Source organism: Pipistrellus hanaki (genome assembly GCF_964339955.1).
Source record: "Pipistrellus hanaki genome assembly, chromosome: 4".
NCBI lineage: Eukaryota > Metazoa > Chordata > Mammalia > Chiroptera > Vespertilionidae > Pipistrellus > Pipistrellus hanaki.
This window is the reverse complement of record NC_140506.1, coordinates 80,559,807-80,587,392: the sequence shown is the minus strand read 5'-3', so window position 1 is coordinate 80,587,392 and position 27,586 is coordinate 80,559,807. Positions and strand designations below refer to the sequence as shown.

Sequence of the window (27,586 nt, the reverse complement as noted above, 5' to 3'; positions counted from 1 at the left end):
GATCGATGTTTCTCTCTCATCGATGTTTCTAACTCTCTCTCCCTCTCCCTTCCTCTTTGTAAAAAACCAATAAAATATATATTACAAAAAAGAAAGAAAGAAAAAAAGAAAGAAAAGATGATCATTGGAACTCCGGGCTTACCTCTTACCATCTAACAAACCCTAGTGGAAGAGTTAATTTCTTCTCCCCCTCCTCTCGCCAGCTTTATGGTTATACTAGTAATTGACATTTAAAATTGTGTAAGTTTAAGGTGTACCACATGATGGTTTTATGCATGTCTATATTGCAAAGTGATTATCACAATAAGGTTAGTTAACACTTCCAGAGACGTTGTTTCTTGATAGCTTTGCAAAAGATGTGGGTCTGGGCACTTGTTGGTTTAGCTTGAGTTAGGCCCACCCTTGTAATTGGCTTAGCTTGGGGTGAGTCCAGCCCTGTACCAATGACGTATTCAGCTTGCGTAAGGCTGATCCCTGTCATTGGCTCAGCGTTGGGTAGGCCCACCCGTAAGCCAGTTACTGGTGCTGGAGGCATGTGACTTCTCCCAGGTGCAGAGGATGATGTCAAATTCATCAGAACCACATGGAATGAGTGTAGAGTCAGTTTCTCTAAGGGAATGTTGGGATACTGCTACAGGAAGATGGAAGAAGGAATGCTGGACTAGAAAAAAATCAACGTATTAACAGCTTTCTACTCCATTTGGCCTCACTGCTTAGCGAGTTTTTAGAGAGGTTGTTTTCAGAAGGGTGTTGGTGGGAGGTCTCATGGCATGCTTTCTCTGAATTAGGGAAGAAGAGAAGTTAGGAGGGCCACAAGATGTGCATACAGTTAGTTACTAGCAAGTGTAGAGTTATCAGTTAAGTGCTGTGCTCACATGTAGGTATTATTGTTCAAATTCCGCCAGAGATCCAGGAGTTGGTGATTGTATCCATGCCAGCACTGACATATGTAGCCGAGTTATTTGTACTTTTAGCCCAAAATACAGCTTCTTGGTTATGCCTTGCAAAGTGAGGGGCTGGGTTCATTCTTTTGTCCCCAAGGACACACACTGCAGACTGTGAGCTCCTTTGAAGGAAGGAAGGGACCTCAGAGGCATCTAATTTGGGTTTCCCAGTGACTTTTTGACAAGCTCAGAGCCTTTAATAAATTCAGAAAATAAGCTATTCTATCCAGAGGCTCCATCAGCAGGGAGTCTATAAACTGACAACTGTTAATAGAACGTTTCCTAACTTCTGCTCTGGATATCTCAGAATCCTCAGAGCTGAAGCCACCCCTCCCTGCCCCCACTCCCCCCTAGCTGTGTTCTACTTTGTCTCCTTTTCTACTCACACCCAGTTCTCCAAAACCCCATGGACTTCTTCTTCCTCCCCTCCCACGTGCTCCTCCACCCAGCTTACTTCTCCTCCCTCCTCCATTGTGTTGAAACATTCTTGCTCACATTACCAGTGACCAACATTTTGCTAAGTCTGTTGGATATTTTCCAATCCTTATCTCACCATCTTCTCTATTGCATCATGGATACTGTGGAGTGTCGTCGTTCCCCCCCCCCCATCCCCCCTCTTCCCCATGACACCATCTACGCCAGAACACTATCTCTGCTCTCTGTTTCTCCTCTGTCTCCTCCGATTACTGTTCTTTCCTTGCCCCCCTTTTCAAACATTGGCATTCCTCAGAGTTCCATAAATAGCCCTCCTCAGATTCTCCCGAGGTTCCGTCACAAGAAAAAAGGAAAGAATCCGCTTCAAACTCATAACTCTTAAATTTGTATCGTCAGTCCAGAATTTACCTCCGAGTTTAAGATTCGGTGTTGCATCTCGATGTGCCCTGGGCATGCCACACGAATAATATCTCAAACTGGGGTCATTGTCCCCTGCCCTAGAGATTTTCCTTCTGATATTCTGCATCTGTGGCGATGGTGGGGGTGGCACCCATTGCCTATTCGAGAACCTCCATATTTTTCTTATTTCCCTCCATATTTTTCTTATTTGTCCTCACCTCCATATTTTTCTTATTTCCCCTCTTCCCAGTGTGTTAGTCAGCAAATCCTGATGGTTTTATCTGTCCATGGAATGAAACCTGCAGGTGGGCTGTATTTTGTCTGAGTTTAGTTTTAGTGATTTGGCACTGTTTTATCATTTAGTCCATTTTTAAGTTTGGGACCCCCCCCCGTATAAAGTTCAGCTGTTTAACCAGGGTAATAATTTTAAAACTTTCTCTCCTAGACACCATGCCACAAGAAGAGTGACTTCTTCCATTTTCACAATGGAGGACTCTGGGAAGACTTTCGGCTCTGAGGAAGAAGCAGCTAACTATTGGAAAGATCTGGCTATGACCTACAAACAAAGGTCGGTTCTCCAGAGTTCACCCTGCGTTTTCTTCCCATAATGATGGCAGCAGTCATTTTGGGGGGCATATTATCTGATAAGCAATGTGAAGGCTTAACATACATTATCTCAGTTCAATCTCAAAACTACCCCATGAAAAACAAACAAAACATGATCTTCCCATTTTACAAGTGAGGAAACTGATCCTTAATGAAGGCAAATAACTTGCCAGGTGTCACAGCCAGTAAGCAGCAGAGATAGAATTTGAATTCCAAAGCCTGTGGTCCTAAGTAAACTACTACTTCCCATCTTATTTTTCTGGCAGGGTTTTATGAATTCCTCAATGCCATATCTGGTCAGTACTTCATGTGGGGGGAAAGAACTCCCTGAATCTAGCAAAATGGGTTGTTGCAATTTTAAAAACCTGAAACCATTTTTTCTGTGCCCATATCTGGGAGGTGCTTGTGTGTGTGTGTGTGTGTGTGTGTGTGTGTGTGTGTGTGTGGCGGGGGGAACATGCCATTGAGTTGGTTCCAACTCCTGGCAACTCTGTAAATGAATGACGTCCACAAGGTCTTGTCTTCAATAGCCCTACTCAGCTGTTGCAGACTCAAGCTTATGGTTTTTATGGAGTCAGTCCATCTCCTGTTTGTCTTCTATTTTTCTCAGCATTATTGTCTTTTCCAAAGAATCCTGTTTCTCATGATGTGTCCAAAGTAGCTTCAGTTTTGTCATTTTTGCCTCCAGTGATGTTTCAGGCTTAATTTGCTCTAAGACCAATTTGTTTGTTTTTCTGGTGGTCCAGAGTATTTGTAGAGTTCTTCTCCAACATAGTTCATGAATCAATTTTTTTACAATCAGCCTCCTTCACTGCAGTGTTCACATCTGTCCATAGTAATTGGGAATATGAATGTGTGGATGAACTTAGCCTTGGTCTCTACTGACATCTTTGCTTTGGTGATCTTTCCTAAGTCTTTTGAGTCTCAGTTTTCTCTTGATTTCTTGGCTGCAGTCTCCATTTGAATTGACTAGACTAAGGTAAACAAAAATCTTGAACAAATTTGATGTCTTCTCTGTCTATGTTAAAAGTTGTATGTTTTCTTCTATAGGCATGGTTTTTTTTTTTAATATATTTTATTGATTTTTTACAGAAGGGAAGGGAGAGGAATCGAGAGTTAGAAACATCAATGAGAGAATCATTGATCAGCTGCCTCATGCACACCCCCTACTGGGGATGTGCCCGCAACCAAGGTACATGCCCTTGACTGGAAACCTGGGACCTTTCAGTCCGCAGACCAACGCTCTATCCACTGAGCCAAACCGGTTTCAGCTATAGGCATGATTTTTATCTTCTTTATGGACACATTATAAGGGTGAGTGTGACAAATGACATTTGTATTATGACCAATTCTCACTTATAAATAAATCTGCAAGGATTCACAATCAAAATTATGTTTACTACATGTTGGGCTCAAAAATATACCGTATTTTCCGGCGTATAAGACGACCCCCTAATTTTACAGTTAAAACATAGGTTTAGGCCTATATTCGCTGTACTACCCCCCACTTCCGAAGCAACACCAGTTCTTTTTTTAATAGACCGTCTCTCTGACTCTGGCCAATCTGAGCAGGCATTTTTCGTTTCAAAAGTCGTCTTATACATCGGAAAATACGGTATGTTGAATGAATGAGTGAAGAGTAAATTGGTTAAGAAATGGCTTTGGCCGAAACCAGTTTGGCTCAGTGGATAGAACGTTGGCCTGTGGACTGAAAGTTCCCATGTTCAATTCTGGTCAAGGGCATGTACCTTGGTTGTGGGCACATCCCGGTGGGGGGTGTGCAGGAGGCAGCTGGTCGATGTTTCTCTCTTATCGATGTTTCTAGCTCTCTATCCCTCTCCCCTCCTCTCTGTAAAAAAAGTCAATAAAATATATTTAAAAAAAAAGAAAAGAAATGGCTTTGGCATCAGGCATGCCTAGATTCAGGTCCAACCTCTGTTTCTGGCTTGTTATGTGGCCTTGAGACAAATCACTCACCTTCTCTGAACCGCATCTTTTCATCTGTAAAATGGAGGGAATGATAGTTTCTGCCTCCAAAGATGGTTGAATAAAGAGCTAACCCATGGATAAGATTTGGCAACATGTAAGTGCTCAGTATATTATCTGACGTCTGGGAATTCTGCTGTAGGGCAGAGAACACACAAGAGGAGCTCCGAGAATTCCAGGAGGGAAGCCGAGAATATGAAGCTGAATTGGAGACGCAGCTACAACAAATTGAAACCAGGAACAGGGACCTCCTGTCAGAAAATAACCGCCTTCGCATGGAGCTAGAAACCATCAAGGTGAGGGGGTGAGAGGAAATGCTTCCAGGGTGGTGAGTGTGACTGGGGAAGTGAGCCCTGCCAAGCAAGGGCCATGGCCCTGGGCTCACTCCCACCTCCAGGCCTGCTGAGTGGATGTGGTGGTTGAACACTTTATGTTCCAGGAGCTCTGTGAGGAGCAAGTCACACACATGTCCCAGGGCCATTCTTTGATTGTCTATAATAATCTCATAAGTAGACAGTTTTAGAGTATTGAGGTTTGCTAGACTTGCTGATCATCTATCGACACTAATGAAAGAAACATGCAAATTGACCGTCACTCAGCTACACCTACCATCAATCAGGAGCATGTATGCAAATTAACCCAACAAAGATGGCGGCGGCCACGGAGCTGGTGTGAGCAGGAGGCTTGGGTTGCCCTCTGTGGTGGAGGAAGCCAAGCTTCTTGCCTGCCTGGCCAGCCCTGGCCTCCTCTGCTCAAGGCTACAAAGTTTCAATTATAGAAGATAAATAAATCCTAGATACTTGCTTCCAGCCAGCTCTGGCCTCCGCTCAAGGAGGTGCTGAAAAGAAAAATAGGGGAGAGGCTGGGAGCTTGGGTTGCTGGGGGTGTGTGGCCAGCCTGCAAACAGCCATCAGCCCCTCACCCAGGCTGGCCAGAATTGGAGATTTGAGAATGGGGAGGGACAGAGGGAAGACCCCAAAGACCTTGGAAGCTGGGCTGACCCCCCTTTCCCCTGCATGAATTTCGTGCACTGGGCCTTTAGTGTGTGTGTGTGTGTGTGTGTGTGTATGGCTAATATGCAAAGTGCCCCCTTGGGAGTTTGACCAGGAGTTCGATTGCTCGCTATGATGTGCACTTACCACCAGGGGGTGGTGCGGAATGAAGGAAGGCCCCAATCAGTCCTGATTGCCCCCCAGGCCTAGGAACCCTATCTGTGCATGCATTTCATGTACTGGGCCTCTAGTCGTATTATAAGGTCCAGGGCTGTGCTTTCCAGTATGGTAGCTCCTAGGCACAAGTGGCTATTGACATTTATGTTAATTAAAATAAAATCAATAAAAACTTAATCCCACAGTTACACCAGCTACATTTCAAGTGCTCAGTAGGCACATGTCTCTAGTGGGTCTGATGATTGGACAGAGGGGTTGTACAATGTTTCCATCATCACAAAACGTTCTGTTTGGACAGTGCCCATCTAGAGCAGGTTCCCAGAGCTGGGCACTGTTGACCTTGGAAGCAAGATAATTCTCTGTTGTGAGGGCTAAGCTTTGCTTTATAGGATGTTTATCAGAATCTGGTCTCCACCCATTAGATGCCAGTAGCACCCCGTTCACCTGGTGTGACGGCCCAAAATATCTCCAGACCTTGCTCAGTATCTGGAGAAACACTGCTCTGAAGGATACAGCACATGATCACTAAGGATAACACTGTGCCCTGGAGACTGGTTCTCCGCCCTCACTGCCAGGCAGATCACCTGGCCAGCTTGGTAAACAGCAGACAGGCCTGAACCTACCCCTGCCCTGAGATTCCTGTTCTCAGTAAGTCTGGGTGGGGCCCCTGCATGTCTGCTTATCTCGTATGTATTTTTTCTTAATTAAAGCTCCCCGTGTAAATTTTGATGAGCTGCTATGGGAACGAGCCAAGGTCCTGCAGTGTTAGGTGTGATGGGGGAGACGGGCTACTCGCCCTCTGGAAGCTTCTTGGGGAAGACAAACCTAACACCAGGAAGCACTTAAGGAAAAGATGCTTAGTTACCGTACATAGTATGAGCATGAAACCCTCCTGAGAGAGAAAGATCTGCATGGGTTGGACTGAGGTATTGTTTGAAGTTGTGTGTGTGTGTGTGTGTGTGTGTGTGTGTGTGTGAGTGAGAGAGAGAGAGAGAGAGAGAAAGAGAGAGAGAGAGAGAGGAGAGTGTGTGTGTGTGTGGTCAGTAACTTGGTGCCCACGGTTGATAAAGAATTCATCTGGCCCTAGCTGACTTGGCTCAGTGGATAGAGCGTTGGCCTGCAGACTGAAGGGTCCCAGGCTCGATTCCCGCCTGGGGCACATGCCTGGGTTGCGGCTTGATCCCCATTTGGGGGCGTGCCAGAGTCAGCCAGTCAATGGTTCTCTCTCATCATTGATGTTTCTATCTCTCCTCCCTTCCTCTCTGAAATCAATAAAGAAATGTATATATATATATATGTATATATACATATATATATGTGTGTGTATATATATATATATATATATATATATATATATATATTAAAAAAAAGTCCAGACACCGGTTTGGCTCAGTGGATAGAGCGTCGGGTCTGTGGACTGAAAGGTCCCGGGTTCGATTCCGGTCAAGGGCATGTACCTTGGTTGCAGGCACATCCCCGGTAGGGGGTGTGCAGGAGGCAGCTGGTCGATGTTTCTCTCTCATTGACTTTTCTAGCTCTCTATATCTCTCCTTTCCTCTCTGTAAAAAATCAATAAAATATATTAAAAAAAAAAAAAAAGTTAATCTGGACCTGCCACAGACACATACAAGAGTTAGTGTCAAGTGGACCTTGGGAGTCCTGGCTTTATTGGTACATGGGAAAAAGTGAGACCAACAAATGGATTGGGTCCCTGTGCTCAGTGGTTAGGATGCTGGCCTGTGCACCAAAGGGTTTTAAAGAGTTAGATTTCTGGTCAAGGGTACATGCCTGGATTGCAGGTTCGACCCCCGGCACTGGTGGAGGCACATTCGGAAGGCAACCAATCAATGTGTCTCATATCTGCATTTCTCTCCTCCTTCCTCTCTTCCTGCCTCTCCCCCTCCTTTCCCTATCTTTCTCTCTCTCTCCCTCTCCCTCTCTCCTTTCCACTCTCTCTAAAAAAATGAATGGAAAAACACATCCTTGGTGAGGATTAACAACAACAACAAAATGAAGTGGAGATTTGAGAGATGGGGAGGGACAGAGGGAAGACCCCAAAGACCTTGGAAGCTGAGCAGCGAGTTGAAGCTTTTATGACGTAGACTACAGAGCCCAAAGTGGCCATTTGAGATCAATCTGGCCCATAGATGCTGCTTGTTAGCCTTTAGTGGTTTTTATTCAACATTTTACCCATGAAGGTTTTGAAGCACACAGCAGGTTGAAAAAGTTTTCCAGTAAACACCTGTATATCCACCACCCAAGCTCTACCAGTAACCTTGGCCATACTTTGCATTACATATCCATCCATCAGTCTGTCTTATGTTTTGATGCATTTCAAAATGAATTGCAAACATTTATACTATATACTTCCCTTTAAATACTTGAGCATGTTAATAGTAACAAGAGTTCAGTGTTTGTTTCCAGTTTATTCTTTTGATTCTAACATTTATATCTTTACTATCAACATTCAAAGTTATGAGGCTATAAAAACCTGGAATTCCGATTTCCTTTGAGCATTGGCAGGTCTGTCTACACCAGGCCTGCATTCTTTCACACCAGCCAAAAGCTGAGTAGTGGTTGCTTAGAGCAAGCATTCTCCAGTTCACCCCGGTCCCCACTGCTGCCCCCACCATCACCTCCGACACTGAGTGATGTGTCACTTTCTTTATTCCTACACCTGCCCACTTCACTCATTTATTAACAGCCTGGCCCCTGCAGGCATTAGTTTTTGATCCCTGCACCAAGGAAACATAGTCCTTAAATTGAAGGGGATTCTTGGGATGGAAAACTATGGAAGGAGGATCAGTGATATGGCTGATATTTTGGAGGGGGAAGGAGGCCCTCCATGGATGCTGAATAAATACCAAGTTATTACTAAGTAATTAACAGCTTCAAAACTGAGCCCTGGTACCTGCAGACCACCATTACAAGCACACGACAGGTCCGTGAGATTCGGAGGATAGAGCAGGGGGAGAAATAGGAATACCTCGGAATACAGTGTCACCAGCCCATGTTAGTCACCTAAGAGGAATGTGGTCAACTGAATCAGACTTCTTGACAACTGGCTTATTCATCACGAGTTGAATAAAAAAGCCTGTAAAGGATCACACAGAGCATCTATTGATGCCTCCCTCAGCTGACAGCTCATTATAATTAGCCCCAAATGAAAGCGCAACGTTTCAGCAATAGTTTTTCATCTCCACGAGTTCAAAGGACTCCCTTCGAGTCTCTGTGCTGGCGGAGAAGCTCATTAACCGCCTCCTCTGAGAACCTGAATTTGAATTTAGGTTAATGATCGAGGATCCTGCACCCTCTTGTTTTATCTAGAGGTGCACCCACCCAAAGGGCGGGAGGCCATCAGGGCCACGCCTGAGAATTTGCAGTGCACGGGGTCTGGTCTGCCCCGGCTTGCCTCAGTGGAGACACTTTCTCTGCTCACGGCCAGGAAACGGAGGATCAGAGGGGGCCCAGCAGGCTGAGCCTGTGAAATGCCCTCCCTGTCCTCACCCTGTAAAGAATCTGCTTGTTCTGTGGGCGTTCCCCGTCCCAGTGGCTCTCCACGCCTCCCGGCCTGGGCACCGTTACGTCATCCTAGCAACAGCTTTGTTTACTCTGCTGCGTGTAAAGAAAAGAAAGGAGTTTGTCTGTTTTTAGTGGTGTGTGTGTGTGTGTGTGTGTGTGTCGAGTTTTCTAAGTGGACCTTGGGCCTTTCCTGTGGGAAGTATTTTCTTTTGTGTGTGGATGAAGGAAAGGTAGTGAGGTTGTTCGGTGAAGAGGGAGGGAGAGTGGGAGAAAAAGAGGGAAAGAAGGAGGGAGAGTAACCCCTGTACCACCTGGATTGAGATGGTGAGGGCAGTTCGGCATAGTTGTTTTAAGAGCACGGGCCCAGGTGGCCCAGGTTGGATCTTGGCTCCATCATTTGTTACCAGTTGACTTTGGGCTGATTCTGTAACTGAGCCTCAGTTCCCACACCTCTGAAATGGCGTTATAGGAGGCAATGTAATTGGCCTACTGAGCTGCCACAGAGTAAATGATAAATGTTAGCTTCTGTAGTTGGGCAACAATAGGTCATTGAGATCTGGGCTATTCCCTGCCTTGGAAAGCACTAAGCTTCCTCTCATATTTCCTATCAGACCCCCTCCCCCTCTTTGTTCCTTTCCTCCCTCCCTCCCTTCTCTGCTTTCCTTCCTTCCTTCCTTCCCTCTCCCACAGGTCCAGAAGATTCTTCTGACCCCCCCATGCTGCAGGGGAGGTGTCCTGCATCGCAAAGTCAGAACATTTGTCAAACTGAGTACACGATGTCCTGCTCTTACTGTGTGGTGCATGCCACCAAAGTCACCGTGATCCCTGATGTTCTCTTTGTGATCCAGCGATGTCCTGCGACATGGATTCATATTGTCCTCACAGAATAGGCATGGGGAGGTTTATGTGGCTTTCTGTGGTTGTGGACACCTTGAGCAAAATGATTACTTCTTTCATTTTTTTTTTTTTTTTTTTTATATTTTATTGATTTTTCACAGAGAAGAAGGGAGAGAGATAGAGAGTTAGAAACATCAATGAGAGAGAATCATCGATCAGCTGCCTCTTGCACACCCCCTACTGGGGATGTGCCCGCAACCAAGGTACATGCCCTTGACCGGAATCGAACCCGGGACCCTTCAGTCCTCAGGCCGACGCTCTATCCACTGAGCCAAACCGGCTTCGGCTACTTCTTTCTTTTCTTTTTTTTTAAAAAAAAATATTTTTATTGATTTCAGAGAGCAAGGGAGAGGGAGAGAGAGAGAAACATAAATGGCTGCCTCCAGCACATCCCCTACTGGGGATCGAGCCCACAACGTGGGCATGTGCCCTTGACCACAGTAGAACCCAGTTCACAGGCTGACGCTCTATCTACTGAGCCAAACCAGTTAGGGCTGATTGCTTCTTGATACCCGGAAGCTATTTATAACTACTCATTGTAGTTATTAATTGAATAACTACACTGAGCCAGGTGCTATTTTGCAAGGATCAGGTTTGGGAGGGGGCAAGGTACCAGATGCTCAGGGTCTGGGAGTCAGAAAGCGCTCAGAACATGACAGCCCCCTGTTCGTGCCCTCTTCTGTCACTTGCTTAGCAGTCCACATCTGGGGAAAGGGCCTTGGACTGCAGTGAGGCTTGTTCCTGGCTGTGGGAGAGGAAGGTTGAAGCTTCTTCAGTGAGTGTGATGCTAGGATAGTCCCATGGAGATCCTGCAGTAATGGGGAGAGAAACCCCCTAAAGAAATCTATAAACACCAGCATAAAATCAAGGTCCTGGCAGGTTGTGGAGATTTGGGGGAATGGATGCTCAGTGGCTAAAAACATGTATCTGCTCTACTGGTGTGGCTCCGTGGTTGGGTGTTAACCTGTGAACCAGGAGGTCACTGATCTCCAGTCGGGGCATATGCCTTGCCCAGGTTGTGGGCTCCATCCCTGGTGTGGCACATGCAGGAGTTGGCTGGTTAGCGATTGTCTCTCATCATTAATGTTTCTATCCCTGTCCCTTCCTCTCTCTGAAATCAATAAAAACATTTAAAACACACATGTATGTACTACTAGAGGAGCGCATGCATTCCAGGATTAGCCTTCAGTATTTTAAGGAGGTGACAGGGCAGGGGGAGATGAACAGAGCTTATCAGAAGTCTTCATTCATTCATTCAGTGTCGATTTTGTCATTCAGGAGAAGTTTGAGATGCAGCATTCTGAAGGCTACCGGCAGATCTCCGCCTTAGAGGATGACCTAGCCCAGACAAAGGCAATTAAGGACCAGCTGCAGAAATATATCCGAGAGCTGGAGCAAGCAAACGATGACCTGGAGAGAGCGAAACGGTACGTCAGGAAGAAAACAGGTCTTGGAGCCTTTGTCTCTGCTTTTTGCCGCCAGACCCAGGCACTGTGCTGAGCATAGAGAGTTCAGCAGTGAGTCAAACCAAGCCAGCTTCCTTACGATCTTACAGTCTCATAGGCCAGTGGTCGGCAAACTCATTAGTCAACAGAGCCAAATATCAACAGTACAACGTTTGAAATTCCTTTTGAGAGCCGAAAACCGACTTCTGCGCATGGGCCACGCAGTGTGAAACTGTATGTGCACGCCTGCATGTGGTATTTTTGTGGAAGAGCCACACTCAAGGGGCCAAAGAGCCGCATGTGGTTTGCGAGCCACAGTTTGCCGACCACTGTCATAGGCAAATAATTCCAGTAGTAAGCCCAGGGTGCCACGGGTGCAAGTGACAGGATATCTTAATTTGGCCTCCGGTGAGGTAATGCCTGGCCAGGCTTCCCAGAGGAAGTGCCGTGGAGGGGAGGGGAGGAATGAGGGTGGATAGGCATCTTCCCGGGGAAGAGTGGGAGGCGAGAATGTTTCAGGCAGAAGGACAAGCTTGTGCTAAATAAATAAGGCCCGACCTTAAAAAGGAAAGAAGTTAGTTCAAAGAACAGTATTTCTTAAAATGATAGTCTGTTGTTAACAGGACACTAACAGTGGTAACTAACATGGAATAACTACACTGAGCCAGGTGCTATTTTTATAAGAAAGCACTTTAGAAAAAATTTAGATGAGAATTACATACGGTGACATGCACGCATTTCAAGTGCACAGTTCCAGCAGTTTGGACAAATGCATATGTTCATGCAGCTCACATGCTATGAACACATGGACCCTTTGCATTGTCCCCACAGTTTCTTGCATTATGTTTTGGTGGTTTCTTTAGGGCTCAGATATACATGCTGAACTTTTCAATCTACTTAGTTAATATCGTACCACTTCAGGTGATACGCACCTTATCATTTCATTTACCTTCCTCAAACTTGATGCTGCAATTGTATTAGCTATTGCTACACTTACAGATGCTAAGGATTCCACAACACACTTGGAATTTTTGCTTTAAAAAGTGTATTTTAAAGACAGTAAAAAGATAGCCTTTGTTTATCTCCATACTTAGCATTTCTGGTTTATTCCTTCCTGGGTATCTAGGTTTCCCTGTGGTATCATTTCCCTTCAGCTTGGAGAACTTCTCTTAGGATTCTTGTCGTGCACGTCTGCTGACAATGAATTTTCTCCCAGATTGGGTTTATCTGAAAATATCTTTCTGTTGCCTTTTTTTTTTTTTTAATTTAAATTCTTTTAAATGGACTTTTTTTTTTTTTTTTTTTTTTTGGCAGTTTTAGGTATATGGCAGCATTGAGAGAAAAGTATAGAGTGTTTCTGTATATCCCCTGTTCATACATGTACAACCTTCCCAACTATGGATATCCCCCACCATAATGGTACACTAGTTACAATCAGTGAACCTACATTGGCACATCATCAGCCACAGTCCATACTCTACTTTAGGGTTCACTCTTGGTGTACATTCTCTGGGTTTGGACAAATGTATTATGACATACTAGAGGCCCAGTGCACGAAATTTGTGCATGGGTGTGTGTGTGTGTGTGTGTGTGTGTGTGTTCCTCAGCTCAGCCTGCTCCCTCTCACAATCCAGGACTGCTGGCTCCCAACCTCTCACCTGCCTGATGGCCCCTAACTGCTTCTGCCTGCCAGCCTGATCGACACCTAACTGCTCCCCTGCCCGCCCAATTGCCTCCAACTGCCCTCCCCTGCTGACCTGGTCATCCCCAACTGCCCTCCCCTGCAGGCCTGGGTCCCCCCCAACTGTTCTCCCTTTTAGGCCTGATCCCCCCACCCCCCCGCAACTGCCCTCCCCTGCACACCTGATATCCCCCTCACCCCCAACTGTCTACCCCTGGAGATCTGGTCCCCCCCAACTGCCCTCCCCTGCAGGCCTGGTCCCCTCCCCAACTGCCCTCCCCTGCCAGCCTGGTTACCCCTAACTGCTCTCCCCTGCTGGCCTTGTTCCCCTCACTGTCCTCCCCTGTAGGCCTGATCACCCACAACTGCCTTCCCCTGCTGGCCATCTTGTGGCGGCCATCTTTGACCACATGGAGGCAGCCATCTTGTGTCTTGGAGTGATGGTCAATTTGCATATAACCTCTTTATCACATAAGACTAGAGGCCTGATGCACAAAGATTTGTGCAAGAATGGGTTTTCCTTCCCCTGGCTGCTGGCACTGCCTTTGCTCTGGCCTGGAATCACCTTTCTGCCTCCCCACACTGCCCAGAGGTCCCGAGCAGCTGGGGTGGTACAGAATGCCTGCATCTCGCCCTGCCCCCTGGCTGCTTGGTGCCTGTGTTTGCAAATTAACCCACCATCTTTGTTGGGTTAATTTGCATACTCCTGATTGGCTGGTGGGCATCACGAAGGTATGGTCAATTAGCATGTTTTTCTTTTATTAGTGTAGATAGGCTGTCCATCATTGTGGTATTATACAGAGTAGGTTCACTGCCCTGAAAATCCACTGTGCTGTTTATTCATCCCTGCTTCCTCCTAACCCCTCTTAACCACTGATCTTTTTACTGTCTCCGTAGTTTTGACTTTTCCAGAATGTGATATAGTTGAAATTAAAGAGGATGTAGCCTTTTTGTATTGGCTTCTTTCATTTAGTACCATGCATTTAAGGTTCTTCCATGCCTTTTCATAGCTAATTTCTCTTCAGCACTAATAATAATTCCATTGTCTAGATGCGCATCACAGTGTTTTTATCCACTCACAGATTTTCTAATTAAAAACGTAAATTAAGCAGAAGAGTGAGGTTCTCAGTAACTAGAGGAAAGATACATCTTTAGTTCAAGTACACATCATTCATATTAGTCTTCATGGCTAGTCCTGCATGGCTTTGATCCAGGTCTCTTTGTCCATTATATGAGTTCATGAATACATATATGTGTGTGTGTGTGTGTGTGTATTTATTTATTTATTTATTCATTTATTTATTGCTTGGATGAGGATTCATCCAACAAAAAATTCCAGCCCTACCTCGTTTGGCTCAGTGATGGAGTGTTGGGCTTCGGACTGATGTGTCCACCATTCAATTCTGTTCAAGGGCACATGCCCAGGTTGTGGGCTCGAAGCATGCAGGAGGCAGCCAATCAATGATTCTCTCTCACCATTGATATTTTTTTCTCTCTCTCTCCCTTTCTCTCTGAAATTAATAAGAAATATTAAAAAAAAAAATTCTATCTGATAGCAGTTCCACAGGACATGTTGTGAAAGAACATAATTATACTTCAGGGACGGTACCAGTCCTAAAATGTTATGCCATGGTTGTACAAACCCTAATTGTCTCTCTGTTATCTACTAATTAAACACATAAAAAGAAAATGCTTTGAAGTATATGCAAAGATGAAGCATTCCTAACTAATTAATCATATCATCAAGATCATTTTTGGTTTATTGAGCACTAAAGGAAACTCCTATCTGGCATATATCAACTCACTTTAATGACTGAAGGTGAACAGATTAGATGATTCAAGCCTTAAAATAGATTTTAATGCTTAATGTCCTTTCACATTTTCTTTTGTTTTGGATCAACAATGACATGTTCATTCAGAAAGTGAATCTATAAACAAGGGTATAGATGCCGGGAGGGAGAAGAATTGAAACCAGTAATGCAGTCTAACACAGATAATACATTCATGTGATTCTAAAATATCATAAAAGGAGTAGAGGTTTTTTTTAATGCAAATTCAACCAAATAGAAATTTGTGTTATTCCCCTCTTTTTTCACAAAAGCATTCTATACACATTGTTGTACATCTTGCTTTTTTCACATAACATAGACCTGGAGATCTTCTGTATTTGTACACAGTGTATTCTTTCTTTTTTCCCCCAGGTACATAATATTCTATTGTATGGTTGGCATTGTATGTATAATACATAATAACTTATCTAGTCCCCTGGGATGGGTATCTGCTTCATTTTCATTCTTCTGCATAGGTAAGCATTGCTGTAATCAGTGGTAGCATTCCTTGCACATATCTGCAGAATAAGTTCCCAGAAGTGAATTTCTGGGTCAAATATATGCATATGTGATTTTAAATATATATATATATATTTTATTGATTTTTTTACAGAGAGGAAGGGAGAGGGATAGAGAGTTAGAAATATCGATGAGAGAGAATCATCAATCAGCTGCCTCTTGCACACCCCTCACTGGGGATGTGCTCGCAACCAAGGTACATGCCCTTGACCGGAATTGAACGTAGGACCTTTCAGTCCACAGGCCAACTCTCTATCCACTGAGCCAAACAGTTTTCGGCTGCATATGTGATTTTTAAAAATTTTGTCTTTATTTTATTTATTTATTTTTTAAAATATATTTTATTGATTTTTTACAGAGAGGAAGGGAGAGAGATAGAGAGCTAGAAACGTCGATGATAGAGATACATCGACCAGCTGCCTCCTGCACACCCCCTGCCAGGGATGCGCCCGCAAGGTACATGCCCTTGACCGGAATCGAACCCGGGACCTTTCAGTCCCCAGACTGACTCTCTACCACTGAACCAAACTGGTTTCGGCAAAATTTGTCTTTATTGTTGAAAATATTACAATGTCCCCCATTGACCCGCTCCTCCTGGCTCCTGATCCCCACCCCCTGCATATGTGATTTTGATAGTTATTGCCCAGTTCTCTGTATAATTATACCAACAGCATCTAAGTCCCCATTTTTCAAATAGCTTTACTAACAGAAGGTTTTCAAACTTTGGATTTCTGCCAGCATGATGGGTTTTTGAAGTGAGTGACCTTGAGCTCCTTTTCTTTAAGAATAGTTTCATTTCTTTTTCTGTGAACGGTTTATCTTTGCCTGTTTTTAAATTGGGTTGTTGGTTGTTGTTGTTTTCATCAATTTCTAGGAGATCTTTCTATATTTGTTTGTGATATGAATTGAAAATATTTGGAGTTTGTCTTTTGTCTTCCAGGTTTATCTATTGTATGTTACTATAAAAAATTATTTGATTTCTATGTAATCAAATTTATTAGTCAGTCATAGTTAGAAGGTTCTTTTGCATTCCAAGATTATAGAGCAATTAGCCTCTGTTTTCTTCTTGTATTTTTGTTTTCTCTTTCTTTTCATAAAAAAAAATATTTTTATTCATTTCAGAGAGAGGAAGGGAGAGGGAGAGAGAGATAGAGACATCAGTGATGAGAGGGAATCATTGATCAGCTGCCTCCTGTATTGCCCCATACTGGAGACTGGGCCTGCAATTCTGGCATGTGCCCTGACCAGGTCAATGCTCAACCACTGAGCACACCAGCCAGGCTATTTTTCATTTTTAATTACATACACTATTAGATTAGTTTCAGATGTACTTAGTATACCAGAAAGATCTACAAAGATTAAAATTGATGTAATCTCATTTTACTCTTCTATGGGTTGTTATTACATAGACCTTTAAATTTTTTTATTTTTGTGCTAAGAGACCATAAAATCAAATTTACCTTCTTAACTGTTTTTTAAAAAGATAGAGTCCAGAAGTGTGAACTGTATTACCATTATTGTGCAGCAGGTCTCCAGGACATTCTCATCTTGCAGCATTGGAACTCTAAACCTGCCGACATTAATGCCCCCTTTACCCTCCAGCCCTTCGTGATTACCTTTCCACTTTCTGTTCCTATGATTTTTAACCACCTTAAATATTCCACGTGAATGGAACCATACAGTATTTGACCTTTTGTGACTGTGTTGGTCCTTGAGGTTCAATCTATATTGTGGCATGTGACAGGATTTCCTCCCTTTTTAAGGTTGCATAATATTCCATTGCATATATTATCACACTTTTTTTTTTTTTAATGTAGTGTCTTGATTTGCTTCTAACTCCTGGCTGTTGTGAATAATGCTGGTATGAACATGAATATTTCTTTTGAGAGCCTGCTTTCAATTCTTTTGGATGTATACCCAGAAGTGTGATGGCTGAATCATGCAGTCATCCTATTTTTTATTTTTTAAGGAACCTCCATACTATTTTCTATAATGACTGCTCTTACATTCTAATGAACAGTGAACAAAAGTCCCAATTTTTTGGTATCCTCACCAACACTTTATTTTCTGTGTTTTTTTGTTTTGTTTTTTGGAGTGGCCATTCTGATGGTAATTCGTAATTCGTAATTGTTAAAAGCATTTATTGGCCCAAAAGGGACTTGTTCTCAGTTACCTAACAGATGTGTCTTTTAATACTCATCTTTACTAAAGCTATATTTTCCTATTTCAAATTCTCAGTAACTCTACATGAGGTTAACTGTTTTCACAGTCCGTATGCATTGCAGCATTTTACTCTTATAATAAATATGCTTTTATACATCAATTGACAGAATTTCAATGTCTAAGGCACATAAAGTTATTTTCACTCAGGTTGCAACTGGGATGCTTACCTTTAGTTGAAAGTATATACTCACATAGTAATAATACATCTAAGTGCTGTGCTAATAAGTCAGTATTACCAAAACTGATTATGTACAGTCCCATGATCATTAACCCACACAGGTTCAAGAATGCCAGAAACATCTCTGAAGTTGGTTTTCAATTCTCTGGCATTCCAGGAGCCAATAGTAGATTTTGACCAAATACTGAGTTTAAATTTCTGATCCAGGTGGAATTTACCTTGGGGGTACAGTATGAGGTATATAGATCCAACATTAGTTTTTTCCAGGTGGCTATCCAATAGACCTCAAACCTAGAACTGAACTGCCCATATTTCATCAGCGATTATTATACCATCTTCATCATAAATTCTTGTGTGTGTTTTATCTTTTTTGTTGTCTGCCTTAGGGTCATTTTAACTGATTCCAGAGTTGTACTCCTAAATATTGTCCCTTTAGGCCCTTTTGCTAACTTTATCTTATTTACCTTTGAGGGGAGGTGCTAATACGACTCAATCTGGACATAGTAGGATATGTTGAAAAAAATCAGTGAGTCAATCCCACTTTGCTGTTGAAGGCCCAGAGATATGGGGTTATCCAAGGACACTTAGCTAGTCTTTTGTGGGAGAAACAGGTGTTAACTCCTGGGGTCCACTCCTAACAGATGCTTCTCATCACCATGAGATATAGTGAATAGAATGTCAAAGGTCTACTGGAGACAAACATGGGGTCAGTAATAAAAATTGCTGACATTTATTAAGCACTTCCGCTATGTGTGAAACATCTGTTGCACGCTTCCTGTATTACTCTACTTGTCCCTACCCCAAACCCCTGTGGAGGCACTGTCCCCACTTTGCATACGAGGAAACTGTGCAAGTTGCCTCAGAAAAGGTAACTTTCTTATCCAGCACTTCTCAGTGCCTGTCACATAGCGTTCCATTGGAATGTGTCTACACTGTCCACAAGAAGTGGTTGTCAGAGCAACCACTGGGGTGGGCATTTTGAACTTTAAATGTTTTGTGGTACCTGAGAAATTAAAGATAGTTTCTTTTATCTGTTTAAATGCATATGATTACATTGTGAGTGCATTTTATTCTGATATTCTGAGTACTGTGCAGTGATCGTCTTCAAGAGAAGATGGGCCTGCTGGCTGTCGATTGGTCCTGCTGAGGCCTTGGCTCACTGCTGAGTTTTGTATGGATGTTATCTCATTTAATCCTCAGCACAGTTTTGTGCACCTCATGAGCTAACACAATTCCCATTCTGCAGGTAAAGAGCCAGGTCCCCAAAGATGAAGGCCTTGGCTTGCTCAGGTCTGGGGTATCTAGGAAGTATCAGCTCTGGGACTCACACCCTCATGTATCTAATCCTTCTCGTCTCCCAGTGTGTAGGCACCAGGTGAATGTCGCCGTTCAACTTTGCTTTTCTCTTCCCCAGGGCCACGATCATGTCTCTGGAAGACTTTGAGCAGCGCTTGAATCAAGCCATTGAGAGAAATGCCTTCTTGGAGAGCGAGCTTGATGAGAAGGAGAATCTCCTAGAATCTGTTCAGCGACTGAAGGATGAAGCCAGAGGTCAGGAGGCCTGGGCTTTGTTCCCTCTGCCCTCACCAGCACTGTCCCCTCTCTCTCCCTGAGAGCACTGCCTGGTGTCACCTTTGCTGGAAATCTGCGCCCTGCTGTCTGGTCCAGGGTGTGGGACCACACTAAAGTTCCAGTTAATTGTTTGTAACATTTAGTTTAGAATGTGTGGCCAGTAGAAGGGGGATTAAAAAGAAAAGCTTAGTCCTAGCTGGTTTGGCTCAGTGGATAGAGCATTGGACTGCAGACTGGAAGGTCCTGGGTTTGATTCCAGTCAAGGGCACATGCCCAGGTTGTGGGCTCGATTCCCCATGTTGGGCGTGCAGGTGGTAGCCCATCAATGATACTCCCTCATCATTGATGTTTCTATATGTCTCTCCCTCTCCCTGCCTCTCTGAAATCAATAAAAATAGATTTTAAAAAAAGAAGAAAAGAAAAGAAACACCAAGTTTAAGAATAGTTGTTTCTAAATGTAAAGAAGTGGTTAAATAAATTACATAGACTTATTTTGTGCAATGTTAACCAATATTTAAATTAATGGTATTGATATAAATGCAATTATAGGACAATTGTTAGGACTGGCCAATGAAGGGAGGAAGAAGATAAGTCATAGACAGTAGATGTATGTTTCAGTTTATGCCAACTAAAAATCACATTAGATGCTTAATAGATACACACATACATACCAGGTGGGGCAAAAATAGGTTTACTGTTCTGAGTATGCAAAACAGTTTATTCTCATATTACGATTTATTAATTATTAGAGCCCTGGTGCATGAAAATTAATGCACTGGAGAGGAGGGTCCCTTAGCCTGGCCCGTCCCCTCTCACAGTCTGGGAGCCCTCGGGCAGGAGGTGACCTGGCAATAGGGAAGGCGACACCCCACTGCGGGCAGCGTAAGCCTTGGCCTGCGCTGGTTACCTGAGCCTCGGGTGGCCCTGAGCGGCTGGGCAGTCACCTCTGAGGCTTGCCTGTGCCTCGGGCCGGTCCTGGGCGGCTGGGGGGCCGAGGGGACTGGGCACAGTCATCTTATAGCTGTGGTCATTGCCATCTTTAAGGGTGTTTCAGTCAATTAGCAGATTCCCTCCTTATTGGCTGGGGGCACCGCCATCTTTGAGGGCGGGACAGTCAATTAGCATATTCCCTCTTTATTAGATAGGATTGTATTATTTTCCATATGAACAACAGTAAACCTACCTTTGCCCCACCCTGTATAAATTGTATTTTTGAAAATGCAGAGAAAAGGGGTTGGAAAGATCTCCATGTTATGGTTGATGGATGAGGGTGGGGCATTTGGGGATGGGTTGGGGAAGCATATATATTTTTTTAAATTATGTTATTGATTTTCTACAGAGAGGAAAGGAGAGGGATAGAGACTTAGAAACATCAATCAGCTGCCTCCTGCACACTTCCCAGTGGGGATGTGCCCACAACTAAGGTACATGCCCTTGACCAGAATCTAACCTGGCACCTTTCAGTTCACAGGCTGACGCTCTATCCACTGAGCCAAACCGGTTAGGGCGGGAAGCATATTTTTTCACCTAGAATTCTACATTGGCATTCTTTTGAAACAATAAAAGCATTGGTGTATCACTGTCATGGTTAATTTTTTTTTTTTTTTTGTACCTTTTGGTTTTTACTCAAAAGAAAAATCATGTAGTTTTATAAGCCTGCTAGGCAATATCCTGTGGGTTTCATGCCATTCAGGTTTTCTAGCTGAAGTTTCTCACCTTGATACTTCTTTTCCTTGATCAGTGCCTACTGCTGACCCCTTCCCCTTCCACATCTCCATTCCCACCACCCAGTGCAAAGGCTTAATCTGAATTCTTTCCCTCGTGCAGATTTGCGGCAGGAATTGGCTGTGCAGCAAAAGCAAGAGAAGCCCAGGACTCCCATGCCCAGCTCGGTGGCAGCTGAAAGGACAGACATAGCCGTGCAGGCCACGGGCTCAGTGCCGTCCACTCCTGTGGCACATCGGGCACCCAGCTCTAGCTTCACACCGGGGACGTGCAGACGTGGTAAGGAGAATGGAGTCGAGAGGACTTTCTTTGCTTCACAAAGCTTTCCTGAGCGAGAGAGAAATTGGGCTGGGCTAGACAGCAGGGAGCAAACTGGGATGCTACAGGGCAGAGCGTTGAGGCCCGTGAGAAGAGCCTCTTGCGTGTGAGGTGATAGAGAGCAGAGGAGTCTGGGATGAGCTGGAAAACAAAGCCTCATTTGGAGGGGGCTCTGTTCCTGCCACAGGAAAGTCAGGCCCAGCATTAGTAGACATTTCCATTCTTCACCAGAAACCAGAAATCTTCTTGTTGAATATGAACTCTTCCGGATGTAAAATTTGAGTAACCAAATAAGAAATGTTTTGTGGGTCTAGCAATATGTCCAACTAAAGATGGAGCCACTGTGACCTGTGCTGTGTTGTAAAAATGAGGAATTTGAGTTTTCACCCCAGCCTCTCTGCTGACTGACTGTGAGATTCTGAAGGGTTACTTAATAGTAATAATATAAAATTATTGAGTGCTCAGTATGTGCCAGTCACCCGGCTTAAAGTGCTTCACACACACACACACACACACACACACACACACGCACACACGCACACACGCACACACGCAGCACGCATATACATACATACATATATATATAACCTGACTGAATTCTCACCACAGGCCCAAAGTGCAAATAATGAAAGTGCTACCCTTGTTTGATGGCTGAGGAAACGGAGGCCTGAGTTGAGGGGCTTGACCCCCACTGGTGAATGGCAGAGCAGACTGGCTCCTGGGCTTACACTGCTGTATACTGCTTTATCCCTTAGCTCATCCCTGGGGGTGAAGAGACTGGTGAGATGTCAGACTCCCAGTCTGGAGCAGTGTTTTCCACACTTTGGCAGGCTGGGCATCTTGTTAAATGCACTCAGGATTCAGTAAGTCTGGGCGGGGCCTGAGATGGGTTTCTAGCAAGTGCCCGAGTGATTCCGTGCTGCTGGTGCCCGGTCTGCTTTGAGGAAGACGGCTCTGCAGAGTAGACCTTTCCTTACAAGTGTGGTTGGCTCGGGGGCTCTTGGTGTTAAACTGCTGTGTGGAATTCCTAGGATTTCAGGGCTTGTGTTGATTTAGTTATAGAAAAATAACATGTAAAGATAAACATTTAATATAGTCCTTGTAAGGTTGTTACGAGTTGGTCACTAAATAGGCTCTTACTGTGTGAGACAGTTAACCTACTATTGAATGAAACAGGGAAGCATCCAAAATTCAAGGCAAGAGTAGCCTCCCCCGCCTGCCCCTGGGGTTTTGCATTTAGCGATGTCAGTGCACAGACCTATGACTGTGGGCTGGTGTTACATGTACTTCCTTTCGCACACCCAGGTCTAGATGACTCCACAGGTGGGACCCCCCTCACGCCTGCAGCCCGGATATCAGCCCTCAACATCGTGGGAGACCTGCTGCGGAAAGTCGGGGTAAGACTGGCGCTCCTGGGTTTGCTGTGGCTTCTTGCCTGTCCTTCAGGAAGTTGGCGAGGGATGACCTTACCACTTCCTTTTGCCTTTCTCAGAGAGTTCATGACTTCTAGGAGTAGCTCTGGGTCTGTGGCAGCCTTTAGAGTCATGGACGCTTCTGTGGGCCCTGACTCTAAGTCATCCCTTTCATCCCTGGGTAGTTGTTTCTCTGTAACCATTTTTCCTTGGCATTTGGGAAGTTCAAATGGTGTGTTATGATTTTTTTTTTTTTCTTAATTTGAAAAAACAAATATTTGAAAATTGCCTTCTCTTTATTTCTCAGGAGTTAAAGAGAAAATCTTGAAAGGCTAGAGCAGGGAACTTAATAGGTTTATATCAATTACAGGGAAGGATTCTTTTGTGCTTAAGAAATAACATAGGTATACTTTGTAGTTTTTCATTTTATTTTTTAAAATGATGCTCAAAAGGCCACATAATTGAACTCCTGTCAGTCTGTCATCAACCAGAATGTATGTATGCAAAGCTGCAACTTAATAGGAGCTTGCAGCTCCTTATGTTTTTACTTTGGGCTTTGGATCATCTGGTTTTCTGTTATATGAACAGCTCTCTGAATATTTTGCACAGTGTAGAGAAGCTTTGGGGGCGGGGGTTTCCGTGCCCTTTCGGTTTTTGTGGGGTCTGTTTACAGCAAAGTCCTTGTTCAAACCTCCATATTTCCCATAGGCAGGGTTGGATAATCGGTAGAGTTAGTGATCTCCAGGAAGCAGCTAAATATCTTAGGCTTGTAGGTCTAAGTTGGCTGTGCGTTGGATTCCGTTGGGCCCTGCTTGGGAATTCTAGAGCACAACACACTGCTTTAGGCTCCAGTTAGAGATATTGAGAGATAAAAGCCTATTTCTCTGCAGGCACTGGAGTCCAAACTCGCATCCTGCCGGAACTTTGTGTACGAGCAGTCCCCAAACCGGACCGGTGGCCCCCCCTCAGGGCGAGCCAGCAAGAACAGAGATGGTGGTGACAGACGGCCAAGCAGCACCAGCGTGCCTCTGGGTGATAAAGGGTCAGTACCTTGTGCTGTCACTTGAGCTGGGAACTTCTAACTAGCTCTGACCAAAAGCCATTTAAAAAAAAAAAAAAAAAATAGAGGCTGGATGCACGAAATTTGTGCAAGAGTAGGCCTTCTGGCTGCCGCTCCAGCTACCCTCTGGTACCCGGGACCCGGGCTTCCCTCTCAGCCCCTGCTTCCTCCGGAAGGACGTCCAATCTAATTAGCATATTACGCTTTTATTATTATAGATATATATATAATAATGTGCACACACACGTATATGTTTATTAATTTCAGAGAGGAAGGGAGAGGAAGAGAGATAGAAACATCAGTGATGAGAGAGAACCATCGATCGACTACCTCCTGCACAACCCTTACTGGGGATCGAGCCTGCAAACCGGGCATGTGCCCTGACTGGAATTAAACCATTACCTCTTGGTTCATAGATTGACATTTAACTACTGGGCCACACAAGTTGGGCCCGAAAGCCATTTTTTAAAAGTTGCAGGTTTATGTCGGTGAACTCTGCCCCATCTCTGGAGACAGAGTTAGGTGGTGTCTTCTGTTTGGGCAAATGGCCAAGGAGAGGCTTGTCTTTATTATCAGATTCTGCAGCCCCTGGTCACGCTGTGAGGATGTCCTGTATAAATCACTTGTCTGGGACTTGAGCTTCTAACACTGCTTCCTCCAGAAGAGGATTTAAATAATAAATAAAAAAAAGTAAAGAACAAAACAAATTTTAGAACCTTCTGGAAACTGGCAAGAAAATTTCCATCCAGACTAGAATCTTGAAGCCAGTCACTGGATTGGAAAACAAATCTGACCTCTGATGGCTTCATTTACTTTCTTGCCTGAAGAAAATCAGGACAGCTTCCAGAATCAGTAACTTCCTAAGATGTGCCACCATCTTATTGGACCCCAAGCCACAGTTTGGTGGGTCCCTGGCAGACAGGTGACAGGAAATGAAGAATCGTTTTCTGTGGCAACGCACATAACCTCCAGACCATTAAAGTGGGTGTTTTTCAGAGGGTCTTCTTCACCTGGGCTTCCGGTGTGGCGTCGGGAATGTGAGGCTAGACAGCCGGTGTCCTTTTCTTCATTTCACAGGAGAGGAAATTGAGACGCAGTGACCGACCCTGCTCCTGGGTGTTGATACTCATTCTTATAACTGTGGGCCCCGATGCTAGTCAGTCGTAACAGCTGTAATGTCCGCTTAACATGGTTTGCTCTGTCTGAAGGTCGGGAAAACGCCTGGAGTTTGGGAAGCCGCCTTCAAATCTGTCCTCTCCGTCGCTGCCGTCAGCCCAGGGTGTAGTCAAGCTGTTGCTTTAGGAAATCCGCAGAAGCAAAGCCACTGGTGTCTGTGCGGGAGTTACCTTTCGTCCCCTCTTCACACTAGGTTTTTGTTTTTTTTAAGGTAGTTTGAGAAATATGGGCAAGCAGTCACACTAGCCAATGACTGAGGCCATTGCCCGTGGCCCCGGTGGTTGACCCTGTGGAATGCCGTCTCAGTCCCAGCCTCCATGTCGGTGTGTTGCAGATGGACAGGGACAAACTGGACCTGCTGGAAAGGGCTCTGAGTGTGAATGCTGAGGCTACCCCATCATTGTGAGCTGACCCAAGTCCTGGGAGTGTTTTTAACGTCCGGAGGGAAACGCCTTACAAAGGGACCTGAGCCCACCTCGGGCTCCCCAGTCCCGTTAACCTGGAGCTGTCTTCCGGAACAAAGTCTCTCACTGCGTGGACAGCAAGGATCAGCACACAGATCACCTCTAAGAGCAGAGAGTAGACCAGGCATGTGCTGGTTAAAACTGTGTGGTGTACCTCCCACACTTTCTAATCTGGCTCATTGATGCTTTTAGAGGTGTGCCTGAGTTTCAGATTATATTTTGTGTGGACCAGGTCAGTGGAAAATCTTTCCTGTTTACATGTGTCCCGGCCGTTATTTGTCCTGCGCCCCACCCCTGGCAAGGGGTGACCTCTGCTTCAGGACCCTCAAAGTCATGCAGGTGGAGCGGCCTTGGAAATACAGCCTTTAAGAGTAGAATTTCATTGATGGCCATAATGAAATAATCAGGGTAACCTTCGAATAAGGTTAAACCACCAGGATTGTTGTTGAAACTTCCTTGTCAAAGAAGAAACGCGCACAGGATTTTCAGCGTGGACGGGGCACATGCTTATCTCTGCTGGGAACTGCTGTCTCACGCTCTCCATCACATGTAAAAAGAAGACATGAATCCAGGAGCATGTGTGTAGTTCAACGGCCTTCCTTTTGTAACTAAGTTATTTTTCCAAAAGAACAGCAAAAATATCCTTGCTTTGAAAATAGAACTTTTCAAGTGCTCCTGAAATTCAACAGGGAATTAAACTTCAGTGCCTGGTTCATTATCCTAGAAACATTCTAACCTGTAATGGGAAAAGATGTACTTTTATTTTTTTAAAGGAATAAAACCAAGAGAAACTAATTTTCAACTAGTGTGTGGTGGTCAGTAAATGCTTTGTGTGTGCTACTGTGTTTGCTCATATGATTTCCCTTCAAATCAACTTCTTCAAACTGCACTTGGGATACATTTGTGTAGTGTTCAGGGTATATTAGCATTTGGCCGCTCAGCCGAGCCTTCGCCGTTTCCACATTTGCTCTCTTCTCAAATCTGCCTGAGCCCCCGGGTTGGTGCACGGACTCCTTTGTGTGGAAGGAACTTTTGCAGGGAATCTCTGTCTGGAGCCTCCGGCTGAGGAAGGAAAGGCCCATGGCCTGGTCTTTTATGGTCCTCACGCTAAGAATGGTTTTTATGTTTCTAAAGGGTTGTTTTTAAAAATTGAATCTGTGACAGAGACCATATGTAAACTAAAATATTTACTTTCTGGCCTTTTCAGAGTTGGTCAAACCCTGCTGTGCAAAGTCTTGTGTTTTAACTTTAAAAATTCAAGGAAGTCTTGTGTTCTTCACATCACATACGTACTGGTTTTGATGGTTAAAGATGTTCTTCCTGATCGTGTTCCTCTCTGAGCCCTGAGCTGCCCACCTCCTGGCACAGACTCACTTTGCAGCTGCTCTTTTTATATAAATATGTGTGTGTGTGTATGTGTATGTATGTGTGTATATATATATATATATATATATATATATGTGTGTGTGTGTGTGTGTGTATGTGTGTGTGTATATATATGTGTGTGTGTGTGTGTGTGTGTATATATATATATATATATATATATATATATATATATAGTGGGGTGTTTTTTTTGCTTTTTGTTTTAAATATATTTTATTGATTTTGTACAGAGAGGAAGAGAGAGAGATATAGAGCTAGAAACATCTATGAGAGAGAGTCTTCGATCAGCTGCCTCTTGCACACCCCCTACTGGGGATATGCCCGCAACCAAGGTACATGCCCTTGACCGGAATCGAACCCGGGTCCCTTCAGTCCCCAAGCCAACGCTCTATCAATTGAGCCAAACCGGTTTCGGCGGGGTTTTTTTTAATTGATTTTTCACAGAGAGGAAGAGAGAGGGATAGAGTTAGAAACATCGATGAGAGAGAAATATTGACCAGCTGTCTCCTGCACACTCCCTACTGGGGATGTGCCCGCAACCAAGGTACATGCCCTTGACCGGAATCGAAGCTGGGACCTTTCAGTCCATAGGCCGACGCTCTATCCACTGAGCCAAACTGGTTCCGGCACATCTGCTCTTTTG

The 27,586-nt window shown here is 44.4% G+C and overlaps 1 protein-coding gene across 5 annotated transcripts in view; it reads left to right on the top strand.

Annotated features, from left to right (window-relative positions):
- The window catches only part of NDE1 (nudE neurodevelopment protein 1), a 36,620-nt gene extending 10,246 nt beyond the window's left edge, over positions 1–26,374 (top strand). For 3 of the 5 annotated variants that reach the window (XM_084881148.1, XM_084881145.1, XM_084881144.1), the window contains 8 exons: positions 2,224–2,346; positions 4,513–4,666; positions 11,237–11,385; positions 19,248–19,384; positions 21,233–21,409; positions 22,754–22,845; positions 23,751–23,902; positions 25,129–26,373. In XM_084881148.1, the coding sequence (XP_084737274.1) occupies positions 2,264–2,346; positions 4,513–4,666; positions 11,237–11,385; positions 19,248–19,384; positions 21,233–21,409; positions 22,754–22,845; positions 23,751–23,902; positions 25,129–25,222 (1,038 nt within the window). In that variant the 5' untranslated portion in view covers positions 2,224–2,263 and the 3' untranslated portion in view covers positions 25,223–26,373. Of the gene's footprint in view, positions 1–2,223; positions 2,347–4,512; positions 4,667–11,236; positions 11,386–19,247; positions 19,385–21,232; positions 21,410–22,753; positions 22,846–23,750; positions 23,903–25,128 lie in introns of all 5 variants that reach the window. The other 2 variants (XM_084881147.1, XM_084881146.1) reach the window with 2 other exon arrangements.
- The last annotated feature ends 1,212 nt before the right edge of the window (positions 26,375–27,586 follow it).